Source organism: Sinocyclocheilus grahami, unplaced genomic scaffold (assembly GCF_001515645.1).
Source record: "Sinocyclocheilus grahami isolate Dianchi unplaced genomic scaffold, SAMN03320097.WGS_v1.1 scaffold1396.1, whole genome shotgun sequence".
Lineage (NCBI taxonomy): Eukaryota > Metazoa > Chordata > Actinopteri > Cypriniformes > Cyprinidae > Sinocyclocheilus > Sinocyclocheilus grahami.
In genome coordinates this window covers 65,430-88,620 of record NW_015506575.1, presented here as the reverse complement: position 1 = coordinate 88,620, position 23,191 = coordinate 65,430, and the positions used below count along the sequence as shown (strand labels likewise).

General features: G+C 38.5%; 2 protein-coding genes across 2 annotated transcripts in view; one reads left to right on the top strand and one right to left on the bottom strand.

Annotated features, from left to right (window-relative positions):
* LOC107569920 (A-kinase anchor protein 9-like) overlaps positions 1-16,436 on the bottom strand; it is a 76,631-nt gene extending 60,195 nt beyond the window's left edge. The window contains exons 1-2 of the mRNA XM_016256089.1: positions 16,205-16,436; positions 5,373-5,561 (exon numbers count right to left, since the gene is read on the bottom strand). Of these exons, the coding sequence (XP_016111575.1) occupies positions 5,373-5,561; positions 16,205-16,252 (237 nt within the window). The 5' untranslated portion in view covers positions 16,253-16,436. The remainder of the gene's footprint in view (positions 1-5,372; positions 5,562-16,204) is intronic.
* Positions 16,437-18,920: 2,484 nt separating this feature from the next.
* LOC107569924 (transcription termination factor 1, mitochondrial) lies at positions 18,921-22,238 on the top strand. The gene is made up of 2 exons (XM_016256093.1): positions 18,921-18,993; positions 20,978-22,238. The coding sequence occupies exon 2, from the start codon at positions 20,990-20,992 to the stop codon at positions 22,118-22,120; it is 1,131 nt and encodes a 376-aa protein (XP_016111579.1). The 5' UTR covers positions 18,921-18,993; positions 20,978-20,989; the 3' UTR covers positions 22,121-22,238.
* The last annotated feature ends 953 nt before the right edge of the window (positions 22,239-23,191 follow it).

Genomic DNA, 23,191 nt, shown 5'->3' with positions numbered 1-23,191 from the left:
TGAAATTACATGCCGTCGTGTAAATAAGATAAATAACATAAGGCTATTTAGTTTGCTTAATGAAAGAACAAGGTATAGACATGTTCTATAAGAAAGGTAACTTTAAATTACTTCTGTTGTGATCTGGCGCTATAGAGAAAATATAATTAAATAAAATTAACTTGACCTTCAAGGGGGGCAGGGGGTGCCGTTGGGGGGGTGGGCCGCCCCCCTAAAATAATGGCAGGGGAAACACTGAAATCAACATTCGAATTTCCACAAATTCAAGGTCTGCTTCAGCCGTCAGGCAGCCTATCAGTGGCGCACGAGATGCGATGACGATGTATGTGTCATTGATTGAATTTGAATGCTTTTGTTAGTTGAACCCACTAGATGCGGCGCTGCTATGTTGTTCATTCATATATTGTGGAAAACAAGAGCATTCAAGCCGTTCACACAGAATGCATATTTATCACATTTTATAAGGCTATTTAGTTTGCTTAATGAAAGAACAAGGTATAGACATGTTCTATAAGAAAGGTAACTTTAAATTACTTCTGTTGTGATCTGGCGCTATAGAGAAAATATAATTAAATAAAATTAACTTGACCTTCAAGGGGGGCAGGGGGTGCCGTTGGGGGGGTGGGCCGCCCCCCTAAAATAATGGCAGGGGAAACACTGAAATCAACATTCGAATTTCCACAAATTCAAGGTCTGCTTCAGCCGTCAGGCAGCCTATCAGTGGCGCACGAGATGCGATGACGATGTATGTGTCATTGATTGAATTTGAATGCTTTTGTTAGTTGAACCCACTAGATGCGGCGCTGCTATGTTGTTCATTCATATATTGTGGAAAACAAGAGCATTCAAGCCGTTCACACAGAATGCATATTTATCACATTTTCTAGAGGGACATCTATCAGCATTGCACTCGCGTCTCGCACAAGAGCGGCATGTTTAGAAAGCCATGTAAAATTAATAAAAGTTCAACTTTTAACTGTCTATAAAGACGTTATGGCGGTTTTCCCCCATCCCCCTGCATCTCATGTTTTTAAATGAAGAAAGTTGCCTACTCTTTGTGATTGGTTTTCGATACTTTGTATTAAACTATACATACATGCATGGTGCAGTTGTTTTCTCTAATTGTTTAAGCATAATGTTTTGCTCGATGCGCCCTCTTGTGGCCTCAGGAGAGAAGCCAAAACCTAACTGAAATATAATTCGAATTTTGATTAAATTTAAGTAGAAAATTCAATTTAGTTTTTCAGTCATTTTGACAGCCCTAGATTAGCAACACTTAAAAGTTTGAAAATACAACTTCCAACAGATCACCATTACTTCTAAACTCATTTTACAAAAAATAAAAATACCTTTAGGCTTGATTAGCTCTGCTCCCAAAGCACTAGAAATGGAAATTCATTTTACCGTACCTTCTGATCACACCGCAAAAAAATCATGCTCGTCCTCAGTATTTCTGTCTTGTTTTCCAGCGCAAATGTCTAAAGATTCTTAAATCAAGATGCATTTACTGAAGAAGCAAAATGACAAAATAAGACGTCTTGTTTTTTGAGAAATTAATCAAAATTAAGTGAGTTTATGATTAAATCACAAACAAATATCTGGGCTCAGAAAAATCAACTTAATTCAAAGGGAAAACAAGTTTTCATTCCCCAGTGACAGACATGTGCTTTTGTTTTAACAAACAGGCCGAGTGCATTTCAATTGAACATGCGAGTTAAATTGTGTTTTTCAAAACTTCATTTTAATTACATTTACATCTCAAGTAAATGCATGGAAGTAATTGTCGATTTAAGGATGCTTAAATATTTGCATTGAAACATTTAAATACGGATGAGGATATTAATTTATTTATGAATTTAAGTCAGACTTTCTGCGCTGATTTAAGACCTTTTTAAGACCCAGAGAAAACATGAAAAATAACTAGAGAAAGAAATTAGAGAAAAGTACTTTGATAAATATACTGTATGCACTATGTTATACATGCATTATATTTTTACTTAACCTGTTAATTATTGCGTTATTTAAAGCTGCAGTCCGTAACTTTTGGCACTCTAGCGGTTAATAAACAGAACTGCGTGCGTCTTGCGGAAGAACATTGTAGCCGGAGCTACTTCTCTCTGTTTATGTCTCTGGCGAATCACGCAGGTACTGGGCTCCTCCGCAGCGGCACCTACCCGAACCAGTCTAAATAGTCTGAATATAAGCACTTATTATATGTGTACCGTAGTGATTCAGGACGAGCCAAAAACACGGTTTGGAAAATGGATTCATGGTGTAGTCGCTTATATAAATTTAGTAAATTTTGAACACAAAAAAGTTACGGACTGCAGCTTTAATGTATGATTGAATAAAGTTTTTACATTTAAAATGTTTAAATGTTTCTATTTCAAACAACAATTATAACTAGATAAAAAAGTTTGTCAAGACAAACTTTAGGTTGGCTTGAGAAAGCCTAGCCTGAAAGATTAAAGCAGTTGTAAAAGTCTGAAGTTTGAACATTTAGATAGATTAGATCGATGTGGATAACATGTTTCTAGCATGATTAGCATGTTTTTAACATGATTGGCCTGTTACTAGCATTTTGCTGGCATAAATTTGCATGCTACTAGCATGTTTCTACCATGATTAACAAGTTACTAGCATGTCGCTAGCATTTTGCTGGCCTGATTAGCATGTTGCTAGTATGATTAGCAGGTAACTAGCATGCTGCTAGCATGACTAGCAAGTGACTAGCATGTCGCTAGCATTTTGCTGGCCTGATTAGCATGTTGCTAGTATGATTAGCAGGTAACTAGCATGCTGCTAGCATGACTAGCAAGTGACTAGCATGTCGCTAGCATTTTGCTGGCCTGATTAGCATGTTGCTAGTATGATTAGCAGGTAACTAGCATGCTGCTAGCATGACTAGCAAGTGACTAGCATGTCGCTAGCATGATTAGCAAGTTACTAACATGTCAATAGCATGTTTCTAGCCAAGGGTGCATTTCCCAAAAGTTCCGTCGTTACCAATAGATTTCAATGGAACTAACTACCATAGTGATTAGATCGATGTGGATAACATGTTTCTAGCATGATTAGCATGTTTTTAACATGATTGGCCTGTTACTAGCATTTTGCTGGCATGATTAGCATGTTGCTAGCATGACTAGCAAGTGACTAGCATGTCGCTAGCATGATTAGCAAGTTACTAACATGTCACTAGCATGTTTCTAGCCTAGGGTGCGTTTCCCAAAAGCAACTATGGTCGCATGTTCCGTCGTTATCAATAGATTTCAATGGAACTAACTACCATAGTTAGCTAACGATGCTTTTGGGAAATGCACCCGATTAGCATGTTACTAGCATGTTGCTATCATAAATTTGCATGCTACTAGCATGTTTCTACCATAATTAGCAAGTTACTAGCATGTCGCTAGCCTTTTTCTAGCATGATTAACATGTTACTAGCATGTTGCTAGCATGATGAACACAAAAAAGTTACGGACTGCAGCTTTAATGTATGATTGAATAAAGTTTTTACATTTAAAATGTTTAAATGTTTCTATTTCAAACAACAATTATAACTAGATAAAAAAGTTCGTCAAGACAAACTTTAGGTTGGCTTGAGAAAGCCTAGCCTGAAAGATTAAAGCAGTTGTAAAAGTCTGAAGTTTGAACATTTAGATAGATTAGATCGATGTGGATAACATGTTTCTAGCATGATTAGCATGTTTTTAACATGATTGGCCTGTTACTAGCATTTTGCTGGCATAAATTTGCATGCTACTAGCATGTTTCTACCATGATTAACAAGTTACTAGCATGTCGCTAGCATTTTGCTGGCCTGATTAGCATGTTGCTAGTATGATTAGCAGGTAACTAGCATGCTGCTAGCATGACTAGCAAGTGACTAGCATGTCGCTAGCATGATTAGCAAGTTACTAACATGTCAATAGCATGTTTCTAGCCAAGGGTGCATTTCCCAAAAGTTCCGTCGTTACCAATAGATTTCAATGGAACTAACTACCATAGTTAGCTAACGATGCTTTTGGGAAACGCACCCGATTAGCATGTTACTAGCATGTTGCTATCATAAATTTGCATGCTACTAGCATGTTTCTACCATGATTAACAAGTTACTAGCATGTCGCTACCATTTTGCTGGCCTGATTAGCATGTTGCTAGCATGATTAGCAGGTAACTAGCATGCTGCTAGCATGACTAGCATGTTTCTACCATGATTAACAAGTCGCTAGCATTTTTCTAACATGATTAACATGTTACTAGCATGTTGCTAGCATGATTAGCAAGTAACTAGCATGATTAACAAGTTACTAGCATGTCGCTAGCATGATTAATATGTTGCTACTAGCATGTTGCTAGCATGATTAGCAAGTGACTAGCATGCTTCTACCATGATTATCTAACAAGTTACTAGCATGTCGCTAGCATGATTAATATGTTGCTACTAGCATGTTGCTAGCATGATTAACAAGTGACTAGTATGCTTCTACCATGATTATAAAGTTACAAATGTTTAAATGTTTATATTTCCAACAACAATTTGAATTAGAATAGATACATCATTTAAAAACATGCATAAAAACATGTTGGTGTACAACCATTGGAGTGTTGATTATTAATTACATATAATTTTCAACTTCTGTTTGAAAAACCCTTTCACGCAGCATACAGCGCTGTTGTGCATTTTGACCATTTGATGGGAAAAGTATTCTTAATGCATTCAAAATTCTGAATAATTTGTAATATATAATTATTCACGGTATTTAGAAGTGCCCACGATAACAATATCGTGCATATTCATTACCGTGATATATCGCATTACCGAATACCGGCACAAGTCTAGTTGAGAGTTATTAAGTGTCCTGTGTATAACAAAACGATAAACAAGAAGTAATACACAAAAACATCTCTGCTCACCTCTATGGTGTAGGTCTGGTCGTGTGTGACGGTTTCTCCACTCCGGAGGGTCTTTGAGAGGGAAAACACGGTGGTCTCCTCTCCCTCATTTCTCCCCTGCTCCTCTGAATCCGATTCTGGCTTCTTTTTCTTCTTCTTCTGCTTCTTCTGGCCATCGGATTGAGCTTTCCTCTGCCGGTACTCTGCAAGCTGGAGGAGACCAGACACAAACACACATATATGAGCGATAATAACGGCACATAGAGAAACGATAGCCCGTGAATGTGAAATAAATTAGTTAAAACCCACGGTAGAGCGGCACAGCCTGCTGAAGCTGATCCGAATCTGCATATTCATTACCGTGATATATCGCATTACCGAATACCGGCACAAGTCTAGTTGAGAGTTATTAAGTGTCCTGTGTATAACAAAACCTAGTTGAGAGAGTAATACACAAAAACATCTCTGCTCACCTCTATGGTGTAGGTCTGGTCGTGTGTGACGGTTTCTCCACTCCGGAGGGTCTTTGAGAGGGAAAACACGGTGGTCTCCTCTCCCTCATTTCTCCCCTGCTCCTCTGAATCCGATTCTGGCTTCTTTTTCTTCTTCTTCTGCTTCTTCTGGCCATCGGATTGAGCTTTCCTCTGCCGGTACTCTGCAAGCTGGAGGAGACCAGACACAAACACACATATATGAGCGATAATAACGGCACATAGAGAAACGATAGCCCGTGAATGTGAAATAAATTAGTTAAAACCCACGGTAGAGCGGCACAGCCTGCTGAAGCTGATCCGAATCATGCCTGATTGTTGATCAACACCGTCAATCCCTCAACTCTGCTTTAACCGGATTAGCATTCAGTCAGACATCCGTTTCATCAATATGCAACCGGGATTGAGCTTTCCTCTGCCGGTACTCTGCAAGCTGGAGGAGACCAGACACAAACACACATATATGAGCGATAATAACGGCACATAGAGAAACGATAGCCCGTGAATGTGAAATAAATTAGTTAAAACCCACGGTAGAGCGGCACAGCCTGCTGAAGCTGATCCGAATCATGCCTGATTGTTGATCAACACCGTCAGTCCCTCAACTCTGCTTTAACCGGATCAGCATTAAGACATCCGTTTCATCAATATGCAACCGCATACAGTGACATCTATCAGTTTAGCATTCATTTGAACCATAAATCATCTTCAGGAAGGAACACGAGCTCTAGAGATCTTGAGAACATGAACATCTCGACCAAATGAACAGGATTTGCTGTCAGACACTAAAGTGTGTTGTCTGGATTACACTTACTGACCCAAATGCAGAAAAGCCGTGTGAAGATCCTGTAGCGTCTGGAAGTGTAAATTAAACCTGACTATTAACCTTCTTAGCCCTCATGCTGTGTTCAGGTCACTTTGACCCCGGAGAGGATTTTCTTTTTCTTGTAAATGCTAGTTAATAGGGCTGGGTTTTGACACAAATTTCACAATTCGATTCGATTATCCTTCACAAGCTTGCGATTCGATATTGATTATTTTGGATATATATCAGGTACAGAACATGGCAAATTTTCTCAAGGGAAAAAAAAAATAATCTCTCAACGAATGCTCTAAAATGTACCTGAGAGTCAATAATGTGGAAGGTTGACATTTGCTGATTTGTATACAAACACTTGAAATATACTCAAGAGTTTTTGTAATATTAAAGTTATAATACGAACTTTAAAGGTCACATATTTTACACCTTTCTGGAGTTTTATTTTAGGTTTTGATGTCCTTGTGTGAGTATAAGTACCAAAAACCATCTCAGTATATTTTTACAGCTCCTCTCTCAGGAGCTCTGCTGAGAACAGGTTGATTTTGGCCTGTCTAATTAATATTCATGAGCCTCTCTTCTGATTGGCCTGTTGTGTTCTGAGTGACGCACGGCCAGGCCAACCACAGGTAACTAGAGTCAGCGACGTCACAGGGCTAGCTGGAGGCAGCATAACAAAGCGGAAACTGGAGGCGGCCCATTCAAACCAGCGCAGATTCGGCTACATGAGGAGCTTAAAATATCATCTTGTTGTGATGTTGGGTGCCAGAATCGACGTAATACAGCCTCAAATTAGAAATTTGATCGCATATCTGCTGCCACTGCCAGACAAAAAACCAACGACAGCTGTGGTTAAACGCGATAAAACGAGCGGACTGGACAGAAACGATTGTCAAAAACGCTCGCGTTCGCAGCGCACACTTCTTATCAGAAATATAATATAATTTATTCAATAAAGTATTGTCTTTTGTTGTTATGGGCGTGTCTACAGATTTCTTGCCATATGTCTATGTTTCTTGCATCTCACGACTATGTCCTGTATGAAATTATGTCTGTGTGCATGTGTGTAAAACAACAAACTGACGATTTATATATAAAAGTATAATAAATTAAAACAAATTTAGCAAAATGCTCCTCTCTAGAGTTTATTTTTGTAGTTCATGGTCACCAAATGTGTTTTTCTGTGTTAAATGTGACGTTACGTGACACATTGTTTACAAGCTATTGTCGTCCTTCCACGTTTGAAACACTGATTTAACGATTACATGAGACAGATACAGATTTTAGTACGTTGTACTCTTTCTTTTAACACCTTCGGATGTTCATTCATGTTTATTTCGTGCTGTAACAGCTATTAAAGCGGAGGAGACGATGATTTCACAGCGATCTGTCACTTCACATTAAACAGCACCAAAACAGCATTTAATATTTGAATATTGTAATAAAATGGACAGAATTTGAAATCTGAGACTTTGTTTCATATCAAAAGTAACAAATCACAAAAGCTTATTGTGATTTATAGGATGAGAGGCGCTACAATGTTGCATTCATTATCTGATAGGCTCGACTAATCTATTCTCAGGATTTATGAATCAATATCATTTCATAAAAATGAGAATCGATTAAAATCGTGAAATCAATATTTTTTACCCAGCACTACTAGTTAATGTTATTGCATTAGACTAAAATTTACTGACTTTAATCACACAGGCTACAACAACTTCGAAAAATAATTTTGGGATTTTTTTTTCTTGGTCAGAAATGTTCGGCCTACAAAAGAAAATTGCTTATGAATTTCTCATTATGCTATATACTATGTTATAATAATATCCATTATTGCACATTTCTTAATATTAAGCTTAAAATGTGTTTTAATGTCACTATTGATGAGGACTGTATGATCTTTCAATAATATCGGTCTTTAAATGCAAGATACTTAAAGTGTACATGCAATAGTTCCACTTTAGCACAATCAAATATACTTCAGTATATCTTTAGTTGGACTTCCGCACAATTAAAGTGCATTAAGTACAAAATTAGTTGTTCCAATTTGGCTGACTTTAAGTATACCACATTAGTATACCAAAAGTACAATTGCAGGGTATTTTTATTAAGTACATAGATATGTAAATGTATTTGCAGTATGATTTTTGTATATTTATTTTTCACTAGGGATAGGCCTTATTGATCTGAGCTCATGCACCTCAGTTTTTGAGTGAAAAAGCATTATTTGTGGATCATTTTGGCTCATAAACTGAGGAGCACAAGTTCAGATCAATGAGGGCTAAGATCAATCAGATCCAAAAAGAAATACAAAACTTGTGCTACTTGGAAAGAAAAACAAGTTGACAAAAAGATTGAATGCAAGATTTGGTAATAATATAGTATAACGAGAGATTTATGAGCTATTAAAATTTTAAAAACCTTTTAACCAGGAAATAAATTGCCACCTGTCTGTTGACACACACACACACACACACACACACACACACACTCACACAGACTCTCGCACACACAGACTCTCGCTCACACAGACTCTCGCTCACACAGACTCTCGCTCACACAGACACACAGACTCTCGCTCACACAGACTCTCGCTCACACAGACACACAGACTCTCGCTCACACAGACTCTCGCTCACACAGACTCTCACACACACAGACTCTCGCACACAGACTCTCACTCTCACACAGACTCACTCTCACACAGACTCACACACACACACTCTCACTTACACAGACTCACACACAGACTCTCACTCACACAGACTCACACACAGACGCTCACTCACACAGACTCACAGACTCTCACTCACTCACACACAGACTCTCACTCTCACACAGACTCACTCTCACACAGACTCACACACAGACGCTCACTCACACAGACTCACAGACTCTCACTCACACAGACTCACACACAGACTCTCACTCTCACACAGACTCACTCTCACACAGACTCACACACACACACTCTCACTTACACAGACTCACACACAGACTCTCACTCACACAGACTCACACACAGACGCTCACTCACACAGACTCACAGACTCTCACTCACTCACACACAGACTCTCACTCACACAGACTCACAGACACACTCTCACAGACTCACACACAGACTCTCACTCTCACTCACTCACACACAGACTCACACACTGACTCTCACTCACACAGACTCACACAGACTCACTCACACACAGACTCTCACTCACACACAGACTCACACAGACTCTCACTCACACACAGACTCACACACAGACTCTCTCACTCACTCACACACAGACTCTCACTCACTCACACAGACTCTCACTCACACAGACTCACACACAGACTCTCACTCTCACACAGACTCACACACACACACTCTCACTTACTCACACACAGACTCTCACTCTCATACAGACTCACACACACCCACTCTCACTCACACAGACTCACACACAGACTCTCTAAGGTTTGCCCAAGAAGTCGCTAGATTTGTCGCTAGTCGCTTTTATGGAAAAAAGTCGCTAGGGGGGTCTGAAAAGTCGCTAAATCTAGAGACAAAGTCGCTAAATTGGCAACACTGCTCAGGCGCTGCTGTTTTCAGCGCCGTCAAATAAAAGTCCCGCCTCGAACACATCAGCCAAACAGAAAAACGTATCGGCCGATGCCGATATTTGAAAAATGCCAAATATCGGCCGATATATCGATCGACCACTAATTTTAAGTTTATATTTCACAAATCTGACTTTTTTCTAGCAATTCAGATTTTTTTCTTGCTATTGTAAGTTCATATCTCGCAATTTTTTTTCTCAAAAAGTTTCTCACAATTACATCTTTACATCTCACAAATCAGACTTTTTTCACACAATTCTGACTCTTTTCTCGCAATTACGAGTTTATATCTAACAAAGCTGACTTTTTTCTCGCAATTCTTAATTTCTCGCAATTGCAAGTTTATATAATCACAATTTTGACTTTTTTCCTAAATTGCGAGTTTATATCCCACAAATCAAGACTTTTTCCTCTCAATTACGAGTTTATTATCTCACAATTCCAACTTTTTTTTTTTTTCAATTCTGACTTTTTCTCTCAGAATTGTGAGACAAACTCACAATTACGAGTTTTAAGGTTAAATTCTGAGGGGAATTCACGCAGTTCTGAGAAAAAAAGTCAGAATTGCGATACGTAATTTTGCAATTTCGAGTCAAGTCAGAATTGTGAGAAAGTCGTAATTACCTTTTTATATTTTTTATTCAGTGTCGGAAACAGGCTGCCATATATAAATCTATTGTTTTGCATGATTTAAAACAAAAATTGCATTAACACTTAGAGATAAAAAACGAAGACCTGCTTCCATTTTTCAGACCAATTGCAATTTTAGAAAATGCTCAAAGCAAGTCTAATGCTGGCTGATACTCGTACGGTCACCAATATATCGGCCATTTCTATGAGTCCTAAAGTAAAATCTGAGAAAGCAATAGCAGGAGCCGGAACAGAAGCAATCGCACAGCTTGAAATTAAATTTAATTTGTTTTTCCCCACAAAGGCTGGCATTAATCTCTGGGTTATCTAATCAGCTCCCTGAGGTGAGCGTCCCCTGCTGACACCCGTTTGGCCTATTTGGAAAGACTGCGATTGCACTCGGTCAAATCTAGGTCTGCTGTTACTTTAGTGCAGAACGGCTCACTTCTGCTGCTGCTTTACTGTCCTCATGCCAACTGCATCCACAGAACAGCACGAAAACAAAAGAAGTACTTTTTAAAAATAAATCAATGCTTTTCTTCATCAAGGACACATCAAATTGTTTACAAGTGACAGTAAAGACATTTATAATGCTACAAAAGATTTCGGTTTCAAATAAATCCTGTTCTTTTGAACTTTCTGTTCATCTGTGAATCCTGAAAAATAAAATGCATCACCGTTTCCCCAAAAATATTGTGCAGCACGACTGTTTTCAACATTGATAATAATCAGAAATGTTTCTCGAGCAGCAAATCAGCATATTATACTGATTTCTGAAGATCATGTGACACTGAAGACTGGAGGAATGATGCTGAAAATACAGCTGCGCATCACAGAAATACATTACAGTTTAACAGATATTCACATAGAAAATTGTAATTAAAACTGTAATAATATTTCACAATTTTACTGTATATTTGACCAAATAAATGCAGCCATGGTGAGCATTTCTTTCAAAAACATTAACAAAATCATTCCCAAACCCAAAGTTTGGAATGGTAATTTAGACTACATTAAATTAAATGCCAATATATCATTCCAGAATAAACACTAGGGTTTTATCATAAAAACCCAAGACGCATCCTCCACGTGCCAAACAATCACTGAACAGGGTCACACAAACATTCGGTGAGCGTGCACTGCTGTTAATTAAGATCACGATGGCTGAGTGTGTAGGAGGCATTTAATTATGCAGCCCGCTTCAGTTTTATTGTAATATCTCTTGAGTGACACTGACAGTGTTTATTGGCCAAGTCCTTTATCCCAGCAGACTATTGATCGGGATTAACAAAGGGTTTGTGTGCGCGTCTGAATACTCAAGGCCTGACCTCATGTTAACCAGAGCTTTTAGGCTACAATCACAACACACACAAACACATAAATTAAGGTCCTCAGATCTGGTGAAGGCAGAAAACACTTTCATTGCACGCTGGGTTGGAACAATTGATTTTACATAATGGAACGGACCTCGAGTTAAACAGGCGTCTGGACACACGGTTCAAGGATTCAGGTCTGTATTAGTGTGTATGAGGCCTCAGTTCTAATCTAATGAACAGGTCTGATAGTTGAACACATATCAGATTCAAAAGCCTTAATTGCTTAGAGTTAGTTCGCATTTGCATGCATGCACCTGGGTCACTCGCTGTCAAATCAACCAAATTTATGTAACTTCCCTGGATACATTTTTTATTTCTTTTGAAGAAAGACAAACATAAATAGTGATGAAAGCCAAAATATCAAATGTCATGGATGAATATTTAGTGAGTAATGCACTATGTTGTAGCTGGGGGTCAAAATTTTCCATCTGAGATTCGGAGCCAAATTACAGGAGGGTAAAATGACTTCAGAAAGATGGCAGCATCATTATGTTATTTTCACACAGAGATTGGTAGCTCTATTAGTAATATCTGTTGGCTTTAGCAATCTTTGTTGCATTATACGCCAATGGTGACAGCTCAAAAACGGGAAAAAGCACTTTTTGTGTTTTTTCCCCAAAGTTTGCATGCCTGTAACTCAAGAAGCATTAAAGGTCCCATATTGTCAAAACTGAAATTTCCTGGCTTTTTTCACGATAACTGAGGTCTAAGGGCTATTTAACTACCATATAAGTTTCAAAACAGTCAGTCCACAGTAAAATGCACACAGCCTGCATAAAATAGCTGTGATTTTTCACAAACCGTTGTGACTTCCGTAAAAAGTTGACGTCAGAACTACACAATCACTGCCTTCAGTCACCACCCCGAGCACCGCCCACCGTCCCACTCTCCTTTAGCCACACCCCCAGACAACATCACGTCCATGCCATTGCTGAGCAACAACAACAACAACAACACGGAAACATGCCGAAAAGGTTAACTTTAACCACGAAACCAGATCGGCCGAGCTGTAACGTTACGTTCTCACTCAAAGGATGGACGATCTGACAGGATTGTTAGACAGGATTGTTACTATGAGGTGATCACATCTAGCGTGTAACGTGTAGTAAAGACAAACTCACCGTGTCTATCTAGTCATGATGAAGATGTTTATACATTACAATTTCAGCAGGCAACTATTTTTGCAGCTACATTATTGTTCCAGCCACAATTAATCACAACAATATATATACAATTACAAACGATTATATATAAATCGTCAGTTTGTTGTTTTACACACATGCACACAGACATAATTTCATACAGGACATAGTCGTGAGATGCAAGAAACATAGACATATGGCAAGAAATCTGTAGACACGCCCATAACAACAAAAGACAATACTTTATTGAACCTTTTCTGATAAGAAGTGTGCGCTGCGAACGCGAGCGTTTTTGACGATCGTTTCTGTCCAGTTCGCTCGTTTTATCACGTTAGAGGAGCTGTAAAAATATACTGAGATGGGTTTTTGGTACTTATACCGTGCAAATATATATTCTTAAGGACATCAAAACCTAAAATAAAACTCCAGAAAGGTGTAAAATATGTGACCTTTAAATATATATTAATATCCTTTTACATGTTGGTTCTTAAACTTTTCTTTCGGTATCTTCATTTTTAAGGCACTACATAGTGAGTCAAATGTGAGTCACTTTGCATTTAAATACTTACTCTATTTAAAGAGGAATGTCTGAAGAACAACAACGTTGTCTTGTTTGCCTCTATCAAAGCAACTGCATTGAACATACCTGTCTGAGTGCCAAAAATATTCTTTTTCCAAAGTCTGCATGCCTATAACTCTACAAGCACTGAAAGTCAACTAATTTTACTAATGGACATACCATTTTCTCAAGTAATTTTGTAATTTGGCTCCAAATCTCTGGCGAAAACAGTCATTTTGACCCCGTTTTACAAAATAGTGGATTACTCAGTAAATGTTCATCCATGGCATTTAATATTTTGGCTTTCTTCTTCATTTATGTATTTCTTTCAACAGAAAGAAAATCTAAACTTTTAAACCGTTAAGTTGGCATGCAATGTCCAAGCTAGATAAATTCATTACCTTAAACTTTATTATTAATTCACAGCAGCAAAAACTGCTGCATCAACTTCGGCCTTGCATTTCTCGCCAAACGCTCTCCAACAACAACAACAAAAAAATATGCATGGATGAACACTTCATCCTGAAATACTATATCATCCATCTTTTGAAATACTATTTTTTAGCATGCAATGATCTGCGATGCACCAATTCTAATCATGCATCCTATTCACTAATGCAGCGTCTGAAGCGCTCGCTAATGACACTGGCATGAAAACAGCACGCACTGACAGCTGCTCTGAACACCAACCGCTCGGTGCAGCAAAACAAACAGCAGATCTGAGCCGTCAGGACATGCGGAGGTGCTGAACACATGAGTAAGGGGTCATGGGTCATCCGCTGAGTCTTTCACTGCACTGAAATAGTTTAGAAATCAAGGTCTTTTGAAAGCCTCCGGTCCACACATGCAAAATTCCCTTTATGTCTTGTGCATCATCACAGCGCTGTGCAACACTCAAATATTCAGCATGATGAACTCGCATACACTGCAGATGCTTTTATCCAAAGCAACTTGCATTGCATTTAAGATATGCATTTGATCAGTTCATGCATTGGAAATCGGACCCATTACATCCAACATAATCGCTAAAACAAAAAGCAACATGGCCAATCTCAGATATAACGCAAATTGACTGATAAAAAGCAGCTGCTCCAGTGCATGTTGTGCCTAATAATAACACACTTCAGCTATCGTATTGTTTCATTAACATCACGAGTCGGTCTCTGTGCTCTCGACATGCTCCAGCAGGTTATAGTGACCTAAAGTCTGCAGAGAGGTCTGTTCATCTGCAGAAATGTGAGGCATGGGAGAGATCTGGTGTAGCAACGGCTAGAAAATCCAGTCTCACAACCAGTTCTCAGACTGTCTTTACATTCATCCGCACTAAACAACCTGCAACAGCAGTCAGAAATGACAACGACACGGCCTTATCTGTTCATATATCAGGTGTATGCATATATTAATATGCAAGAGAGGCACTGCATGACAGAAAGCTCACGGAAAACACTTAAACGCTCAAAACAAACACCACACTGAAACTCATAAAGAGAGAGTTTTGCTCTACGGTAAATGACAGCATTGAAGTCAACATGCTGCAAAAGTCAGTAAAAACCAAGGTTAATTTCAGACGTGAACTATATTCTGAGGTAAATAACAGCTGTGAGGTAAAATACAGGCAAATATGTGACTTAAATCACAGATGTCAGTTATTTTCTAAGCTAAATGTGAGGTAAAATAAAGGTAAATGTGTGACTTAACCACAGATCTATATCATTGCTATTACAGGTCTGTGGATTTAACTCACATGTGCCTCATATTTACCTACATTTACATCAGAAATAAACTGAGATATGTGATTTAACTCACTTTTGCCTTATATCTCAGTATTTTCTGAGGTAAATGTGAGGTAAAATTGAGGTAAATATGAGACAAATGTGAGTGAAGTCGCAGATGTCAGCTGTTTTCTGAGGTAAACGTGAGGTAAAATTGAGGTAAATATGAGACAAATGTGAGTGAAGTCGCAGATGTCAGCTGTTTTCTGAGGTAAATGTGAGGTAAAACTGAGGTAAATATGAGATAAATATAAGGCAAATCACAGATGTCAGTTGTTTTCTGAGGTAAACGTGAGGTAAAATTGAGGTAAATATGTGACTTAACCACAGATCTATATCATTTCTATTATAGGTTTTGGATTTAACTCACATTTGCCTTATATCTCAGTTATTTTCTGAGGTAAACGTGAGGTAAAAAGAGGTTAAATGTGAGTGAAATTTACAGTTGCTTCTTTCTGAGGTAAAATTGAGGTAAATATGAGACAAATGTGAGTGAAGTCGCAGATGTCAGTTACTTTCTGAGGTAAACGTGAGGTAAATATGTGACTTCACCACAGATCTATATCATTTATATTATAGGTCTGTGGATTTAACTCACATTTGTCTTATATCTCAGTTATTTTCTGAGGTAAACGTGAGGTAAAAAGGTAAAAAGGAGGTTAAATGTGAGTGAAGTCGCAGATGTCAGTTGTTTTCTGAGGTAAATGACAGAACTGAGGTCAAATTAAGGTAAACATGAGGCAAATGTGAGTCACAGATGTCAGCGAGGTGAATGACAGCAGTGGGTTAAATCTCAGACGGGCGTTAGATTCTGAGGTAAACTACAGCAATGAGGTAAAGTCGAGGTAAATCTCAGGTGAGCATGGTATTCTGGGGTAAACGTCAGCAGACAGGTAAGGATGAGGTAAATCTCACCTTGGCTTTGCCGGCCTGTAGCTTCTTCTGTCGCTCCTCGTCTTCCATCCTCTCCGCGGCTCCTGCGGCTTAAACACGGACAGACGCGCGTCAGAAAAGCGCCACACGCACGCACACACGCCTAGCGCTCAACGCGGAGCGCTGACGCGAGCGTCGGACGGTAAATCTGTGGGATATCCCCAGTGTTTTATTCGGGCTCTGCTGTCACCCTCGCCGCCATGTTTCTCCACGCACGGGACCCGCGGCGCGGTGACGTCACGGCGCACGCGTCTGCCTTAAAGCCCGATACTGCAAATATCGCTTGCGCAAACAATCTCAGTTACTCTTATATTATGTGCAAATATAAATGATTGATAATTGCATTTATTAGTTACATCAACCGTTTTGTATGCTCGCGTCGTCCTGTATTTATGAGCCATATTATATTCAATTCAATTTTGCATAAATCGGCCCGAAATGTATTGTTGTGATTTCAGATTTTATGCTCAAAAGTGGTCCGTTATAAAAACGTTTTTTCATATGTTCCAATTTATCATTGTGCAAACATTATGTGAACGTTAGAACAAAAAATGTCCATGAACTATATATAAATAATGTTTTTATGCTAACACTTTGAGAACGTTATTAAAGCAGCACTATGTAACTTTTGTCGCTCTAGCGGTTAATAAAGGGAACTGCACGCATCCCGCGGAAGAACATTCTAACCGGATCTACTTCTCTAAGTGTATGTCTATGGCGATTCACGCAGGTGTGTGTTACTCCGCAGCGGTGACCAGGCTACAATAGTCCCAATATAAGCACTTATTATAAGTGTACCGGAGTGATTCGGAATAAGACAAAAACGTGATTTGGAAGATTAATTCATTATGTAAATTTTGAACACAGAAAAAGGTACATAGTGCTGCTTTAAAGACAAAGCAGCTAACATAAATATGTGTAGGGTTGCAAAGGGGTGGAAACTTTCCAAAAATCCCTGGAACATTCCAAAAAAATCCTGGAAAGTTTCCTAAATTTACTGGAAATTTTCCACCTTTTTGCAACCCTAGTTCTAAGAATGTTTTGCTAACGTTCTCGTTATGAAAATCTTCAAAATGTCCAGTTTTTTTAATACTGTAAAAATGTTCTATGGTTGCCTGAATGGTAAGGGTGCATTACATTTGATCATTTAACAAACATCACTTTTGAATGTTCCCTAAAGATTCAGACAAACTCAAATATTTCAGAAAAACCATTGCATGCATGATGTATAGCTAAATAAGTTTTTTTTAGCTAACATTTGAGAACATTATTAAAGATCATTTAACTTTGAAAGAACATTCTATTAACGTTACTGGAAGAGCATTTGAGAGAACCTTGCCAAAGTGTTCTGAGAACGTTCTGACCTGCATCAGCCTCATCTGAAATGTGAATTCCTGTGAAATATTGGCCGTACCTGCAGCAGCAGCAGGAGATGGAGGTCTATTCCTGCGGCCGACCGGAGCTGAACAGCTGATGGTTTGGCAGATCTTGAATTCCACCCATCTTCTCTTGGACATCCTTCACTCTCTGCTGCCAAAATGAGCTTCAGGTTCCACCTGTGAACTCGTTCGCTTCTGATGCTCAGAGACCCAGGAGCCCTGAACGTTTGGCCCGTGAATTATTCATGTGAGAGCAGCACAGGATCAGGTTCAGAAACTCAAACACCTGCTGAGAAGCCAAACTAACTCGCTGCAGCTCATGTACTCGACAGAAGAGTATTACCTAAAGTGTACATATTACCTAAAGTGTACATATTACCTAAAGTGTACATATTAGTACCTAAGTGTACATATTACCTAAAGTGTACATATTAGTACCTACATGTACATATTAGTACCTAAAGTGTATATTAGTACCTAAGTGTATATTAGTACCTAAATGTTTTTTTCTTATCAGATTTGTATATTAGGGTTGTGTGTTACACCTAATGTTGTTAAATGAATGTTTATTGCATTATTTCAGTTTCATGTGTGTTACCGTGATGGTGTTTGGTGTTTGTGTGAATGACACACTGTGCACCTTCTATAGACAGTATGTTATTATTTAAAAGCTGCTTGTGATGGGCTTTGGTTCATCATGTGACTTTCTCATCACCTCCTGCATTTGGTGGTTATCAGTGTATTACAAAGCTACAAAACAGATTTTAGTACTTCAGTAGGTTTGGTATATTAACGTTATATCAGTTCATGAAATTACGGTATTTAACTGTAAATTTAAGTTAAAGCCATAAAACCTAAACATTGCTACCGTATTTTTTACGGTAAAATTCCAGCAATCACAGCTGCCGTTTTATTACCGTAAATTTTACAGATTTTTTTTGTACAGTGTATGAACAAGCAGAAGGGCTGGTTGTATTAAAATCACTCGATCTGAGATCATGAGGCACAAATGAAACCGCGGCTATCAGTTTTGAGCCAGTGTGAACTATGAAGCTTGTTTCTGCCACAGGATTAAAAAAATGACATTTTATCTCACAATTCAGTTGTTTTTCCTCACAATTCTGGGAAAAAAATCTGAATTATGAGATATAAACTTCCTGTTTTATTTTTTATTCCGGGCCAGAAACAAAATAAAACAGAATTGCGAGACTTAATTTCAAGATATAGACTCAGAATTCAAAACCAAATACACAAAATAATGATCTTTAAAAAAGCATCATATGACCCCTTTAAAGGCAGTGTGCTTTCATGCGTCCTCCCGAGCGGCAGGCGGCGCTGTGACTCAGTGCGCACACAGACGAGCGGCGGCAGGAGACACACGTGTTTAGATCGGTAGGTCATTATAAATCTGCTGTTTAGGTCTCTTTAACAGAAGACACGCTGACAGTGAACAGTGTTCACGAGTTACGGTGAACATTAAAAGCCCGTGTGATCGTAGATCGCTTTGTAAACAGGTTTAGATGCAGCAAGTGTATTATTGTGGTTGATATGAGAATGCACTGTCAGTTGTGTGTTTAATGCACAGATGACACATTAATGCTCTAATAATCTATATAAAGGTTTGATACACGTGTGTAATTATCAAGATAAGCCTGGCTATGTGTGAGTGAATGCCACTGAAACACGTCTGGGTCATATTTCAGCTCTAAATCAAGTAATAAAGTATTTTGCATTAAGAAAATAAGGATCATTTACTAGTCCAGTCTCGTTTGTTTATATAGCACTTAATACAGATTGTGTCAAAGCAGCCTTGATCATAAATAATGCAGATTATAGATTATACAGCTGCAAAATAAATCACTTTTCAATTTGACAAATCAATAGAAATGTACATTATTTAATATCTGCACGTGCGAGCTTGTTTTTCATTTAGTTTAACTTTTTAACACATTTATTTTAGTTTCGTTTAATTCTTTTATTGTATTTTTTATTTTCAACTTTTCTATGAAACGTATAATATTTTTCTGTAAATATTTTTCATTTTTTCTATAAATAAATGTGCCTTGCCAAATGAAATAGTAATAATAAATAAAAACAAAACAAATAAAAATGAGCAAAAAACAACAACATTACTTAAACTAAAATTAAAAACATAAAAATGTAATTCAAAATATTAATAGCATATCAATTATACTAAAATGAATCATGTCACATGGTTATAAAAAATAGTTTTAAAAACCTAAAACTATAAAAAAAATATGTTTTTGTAACTCTAACTAAAATATTAAAAATCTTATTTTATTTCAGCAATATTTCTCGTTTTCATTTAGTTTAACTTCATGTACTAAAATAACGAACTAAAACTGAAATAAAATGTATTAATATTTTTTTTTAATGTTATATGTAAAAATGTTAACGTCTTGAGACCCGGCAAAACATTTTAGGAAGAAATTCATATATTTTTTAATGTCATTACATTGTTTAGAGCATTAAAAATGATGTAAAAAATTATATTTCATTCATAAGTTATGCTACGTCCGCGGTAGAGGACATCGGGACTCAATTAAAAAAAATAAAAAATAAAAAGACATGAATAAACATGCATAGGCAAAAACAACTGGTTTTTAAAAAATCACCAATACATCTTTATTTTCAGGATTTTTTTTTTTTTACCAAACTTTGTATAAAGATAATTCTCAACTGTTATAACAGAATGATTTGATATACCATTAAATGTGTGTTAAACAGCCGTAAACAGGTTTTCTCATTATATATAATGTATCTATAAACTAAATCTAATTTGCATATTAATGTGATTTTGGGGCAACGTGTGATGAAAAAATAAGTGTAATAATGGGAGTAATAATTGACAAGATTTTCATAATATATAATATTTCATAGGAATATTGATTCATTTGTTGTGTCGTGCCAAAATGCGTAATAAACATGCTTTTAGTCCCGGTGTCCTCATATTTCTTAACAAAAAGTCATATTTATATTATATTTTATCCTGAGATGTTGATTTATGACACAAGGTTTAAAAATTCGATTTAAATGATAATTACAAAATATGATCATATTTCCATAAGAGTGTCGCTAAATCAATATCAGAGATGTTTGAAGAGCAAGGAGAGGTCACGGTGAAACTCTGAAAAGCCCTGAGTGTGCTCTGCACAGGACATCCAGACTAAAAACTGTGTCTCAGAGAAATACTCTGAAATAGAATGTCCTCATATGAGGTTAAAATTAAAATATAACTATAATAGCATCTCAATAACAGAATCAGAATTCATTTGAAACCCTTGTGGATCCTGTGCGGATAAACAAACGAGGCGCCAGACATCATGGGTTCTTCAACCGTAAACTATCTTCTCAGGTGTGCCGAGTGATGTTCCAGAGGCAGATCCTGCACTTCCTGCGGCCCGTCTGCAGATGTGCTTCACTTCCTGTCACGTCACGCCCCTGCAGCTCCAAACCGTCCAATCACGACCCTCCTCTGGAGAACGAGTCTCTCCTGGAGAACCTCTCTGTTATGGGCGTGGACCTCCCCTCGGCCCGCAAGCGGCAGCCGGGTGTCTTGAGGAAACTCCTGACTAACGAACAAGGCCTGGCGCTCTTCCTGAAGAGCAAAGGCGCGGATCAAGAGACGATCGCCAGCATCATCTCGCGCTTCCCGCGCTCCATCACCCGCTCCTGCGAGCACCTGGAGGAGCGCTGGAGGCTCTGGAGGAACGTCTTCAAGAGCGACGCCGAGGTGGTGGGGATCCTCTCGCGCTCGCCCGAGTCCTTCTTCCGCTCCAGCGACAACAAGAACCTGGAGGAGAACATCGCCTTCCTGATGACGCTGGGAATCACCGGCAAAGACCTGCACCGGCTGCTGACCACCGCGCCACGGACCTTCTCCAACAGCGTGGCGCTCAACAGGAACATGGTGGAGCTCCTGAAGAGCGTCTGCTTGAGTTTCGACGGGAAAGATCCGGAGCGCTTCGCCCGAACCGTCATCTCCAGGAACCTGTACGTCTTCATCCGCAGCACTAACCGGATCAGAGCCAACGTGGAGTTCCTCTCCAGCTCTCTGAGGCTGAGTAACGCCGAAGCGCTGGGTTTATTCCAATCCCACGGCGCGCAGATCCTCGACGTCTCGCACGAGAGCCTGAAGAAGAACTTCCAGAGCCTGCGGACGAAGCTGGGCTCGCTGGGCTGCGGCGCGGAGGACTTCAAGAGGATGATCCTGAACTATTCGCTGGTGCTGTTCGTCTCGTCCGAGCGTCTGAACGAGAAGCTGGACTGTCTGATGGACGGCGGGATCCTCGCGCAGCAGGTCGTGCACAAGCCCAAAGTCCTGGACTTCAGCATCGGCTGCATCCGGCAGCGGCTGCAGGACCTCCACGGACTGGGCTACGACTTCCAGAAGAGCGGCATCGCTGTGTTAGACACCAGCAAGAAACGCTTCCACGCTAAACTCGAGAGACTGAGCTCGGCGGAGAACGAAGACTTCAACACCAACAGAAGTGTCTGATCTCACTTTCACCTTAAACTCAGATTTATGTTCTTTACATGTTTATTCCGAGACAAATACAATGAATGAGCTGAATGAGGAAAAATGCACTATGTATATTGTTTGTTTGAGAACATTAAAACGATTATATTTTGTAGCTTGTTCTTGTTACTGTTTAACCATTGATATTCATCAATAATGATTTTATTTTTCATTACAAAGTTAAAAATGTGAGCCTGGAGCACAAAAGCAGTGTTAAGGCGCTGGGGGATATTTGTAGCAATAGCCAACAATACATTGTATGGGTCACAATTATACATTTCTCTTTTATGACAAAAATCATTAGGATATTAAGAAAAGCTCCTGTTCCATGAAGATAGTTTGTGAATGTCCTTCCGTAAATATATCAAAACTTAATGTTTGATTAGTAATATGCATTGCTAAGAACTTCATTTGGACAACTTTAAAGATGATTTTCTCAATATTTAGATTTTTTTGCACCCTCAGATTCCAGATTTTCAAATATTGTCCGATCCTAACAAACCATACATCAATGGAGAGATGATTTATTCAGCTTTCAGCTGATGCATAAATCTCAATTTCAAAAAATTGACCCTTGTGTCTGGTTTTGTGCTCCAGGGTCACATTTTAGAATTAGATCGATTGCAAAGGATGCTGATGGACCTGAGAAGGAAGAAAGTTTTAAATAGGCGAGCAGCGTTCATCTCAGAATCATACAAGGCTAAATGACCAAAAATCTATTATTTGCAGAGGCGGACAAAGTACTCAACTCCATTACTTGAGTGAAAGTACAGATACTGCTGGTCAAATATTACTCCATTACAAGTAAAGACAGATTTTTACTTAAGTAAAAGTACAGAAGTACTTGCTTTTAAAAGCACATTTCCTTTTTTATGTCAATGCACTGTTTTATTGTTGTACGTAATACTTGCAATACTTCTGAAGCAACTTACAATACATTACACCTGCTGAATACACTGACTAGCTTGTAGTATCTTTGGAATAAAGAGCTTTTAGAATATTAAAAACCTATGGGGGAAAACGAAACATAAATAAATAAATAAAAAGCAG

Excerpts from the sequence above, each read along its gene's own strand:
- LOC107569924 (XM_016256093.1), top strand. The coding sequence starts at position 20,990 with ATGTTCCAGAGGCAGATCCTGCACTTCCTGCGGCCCGTCTGCAGATGT.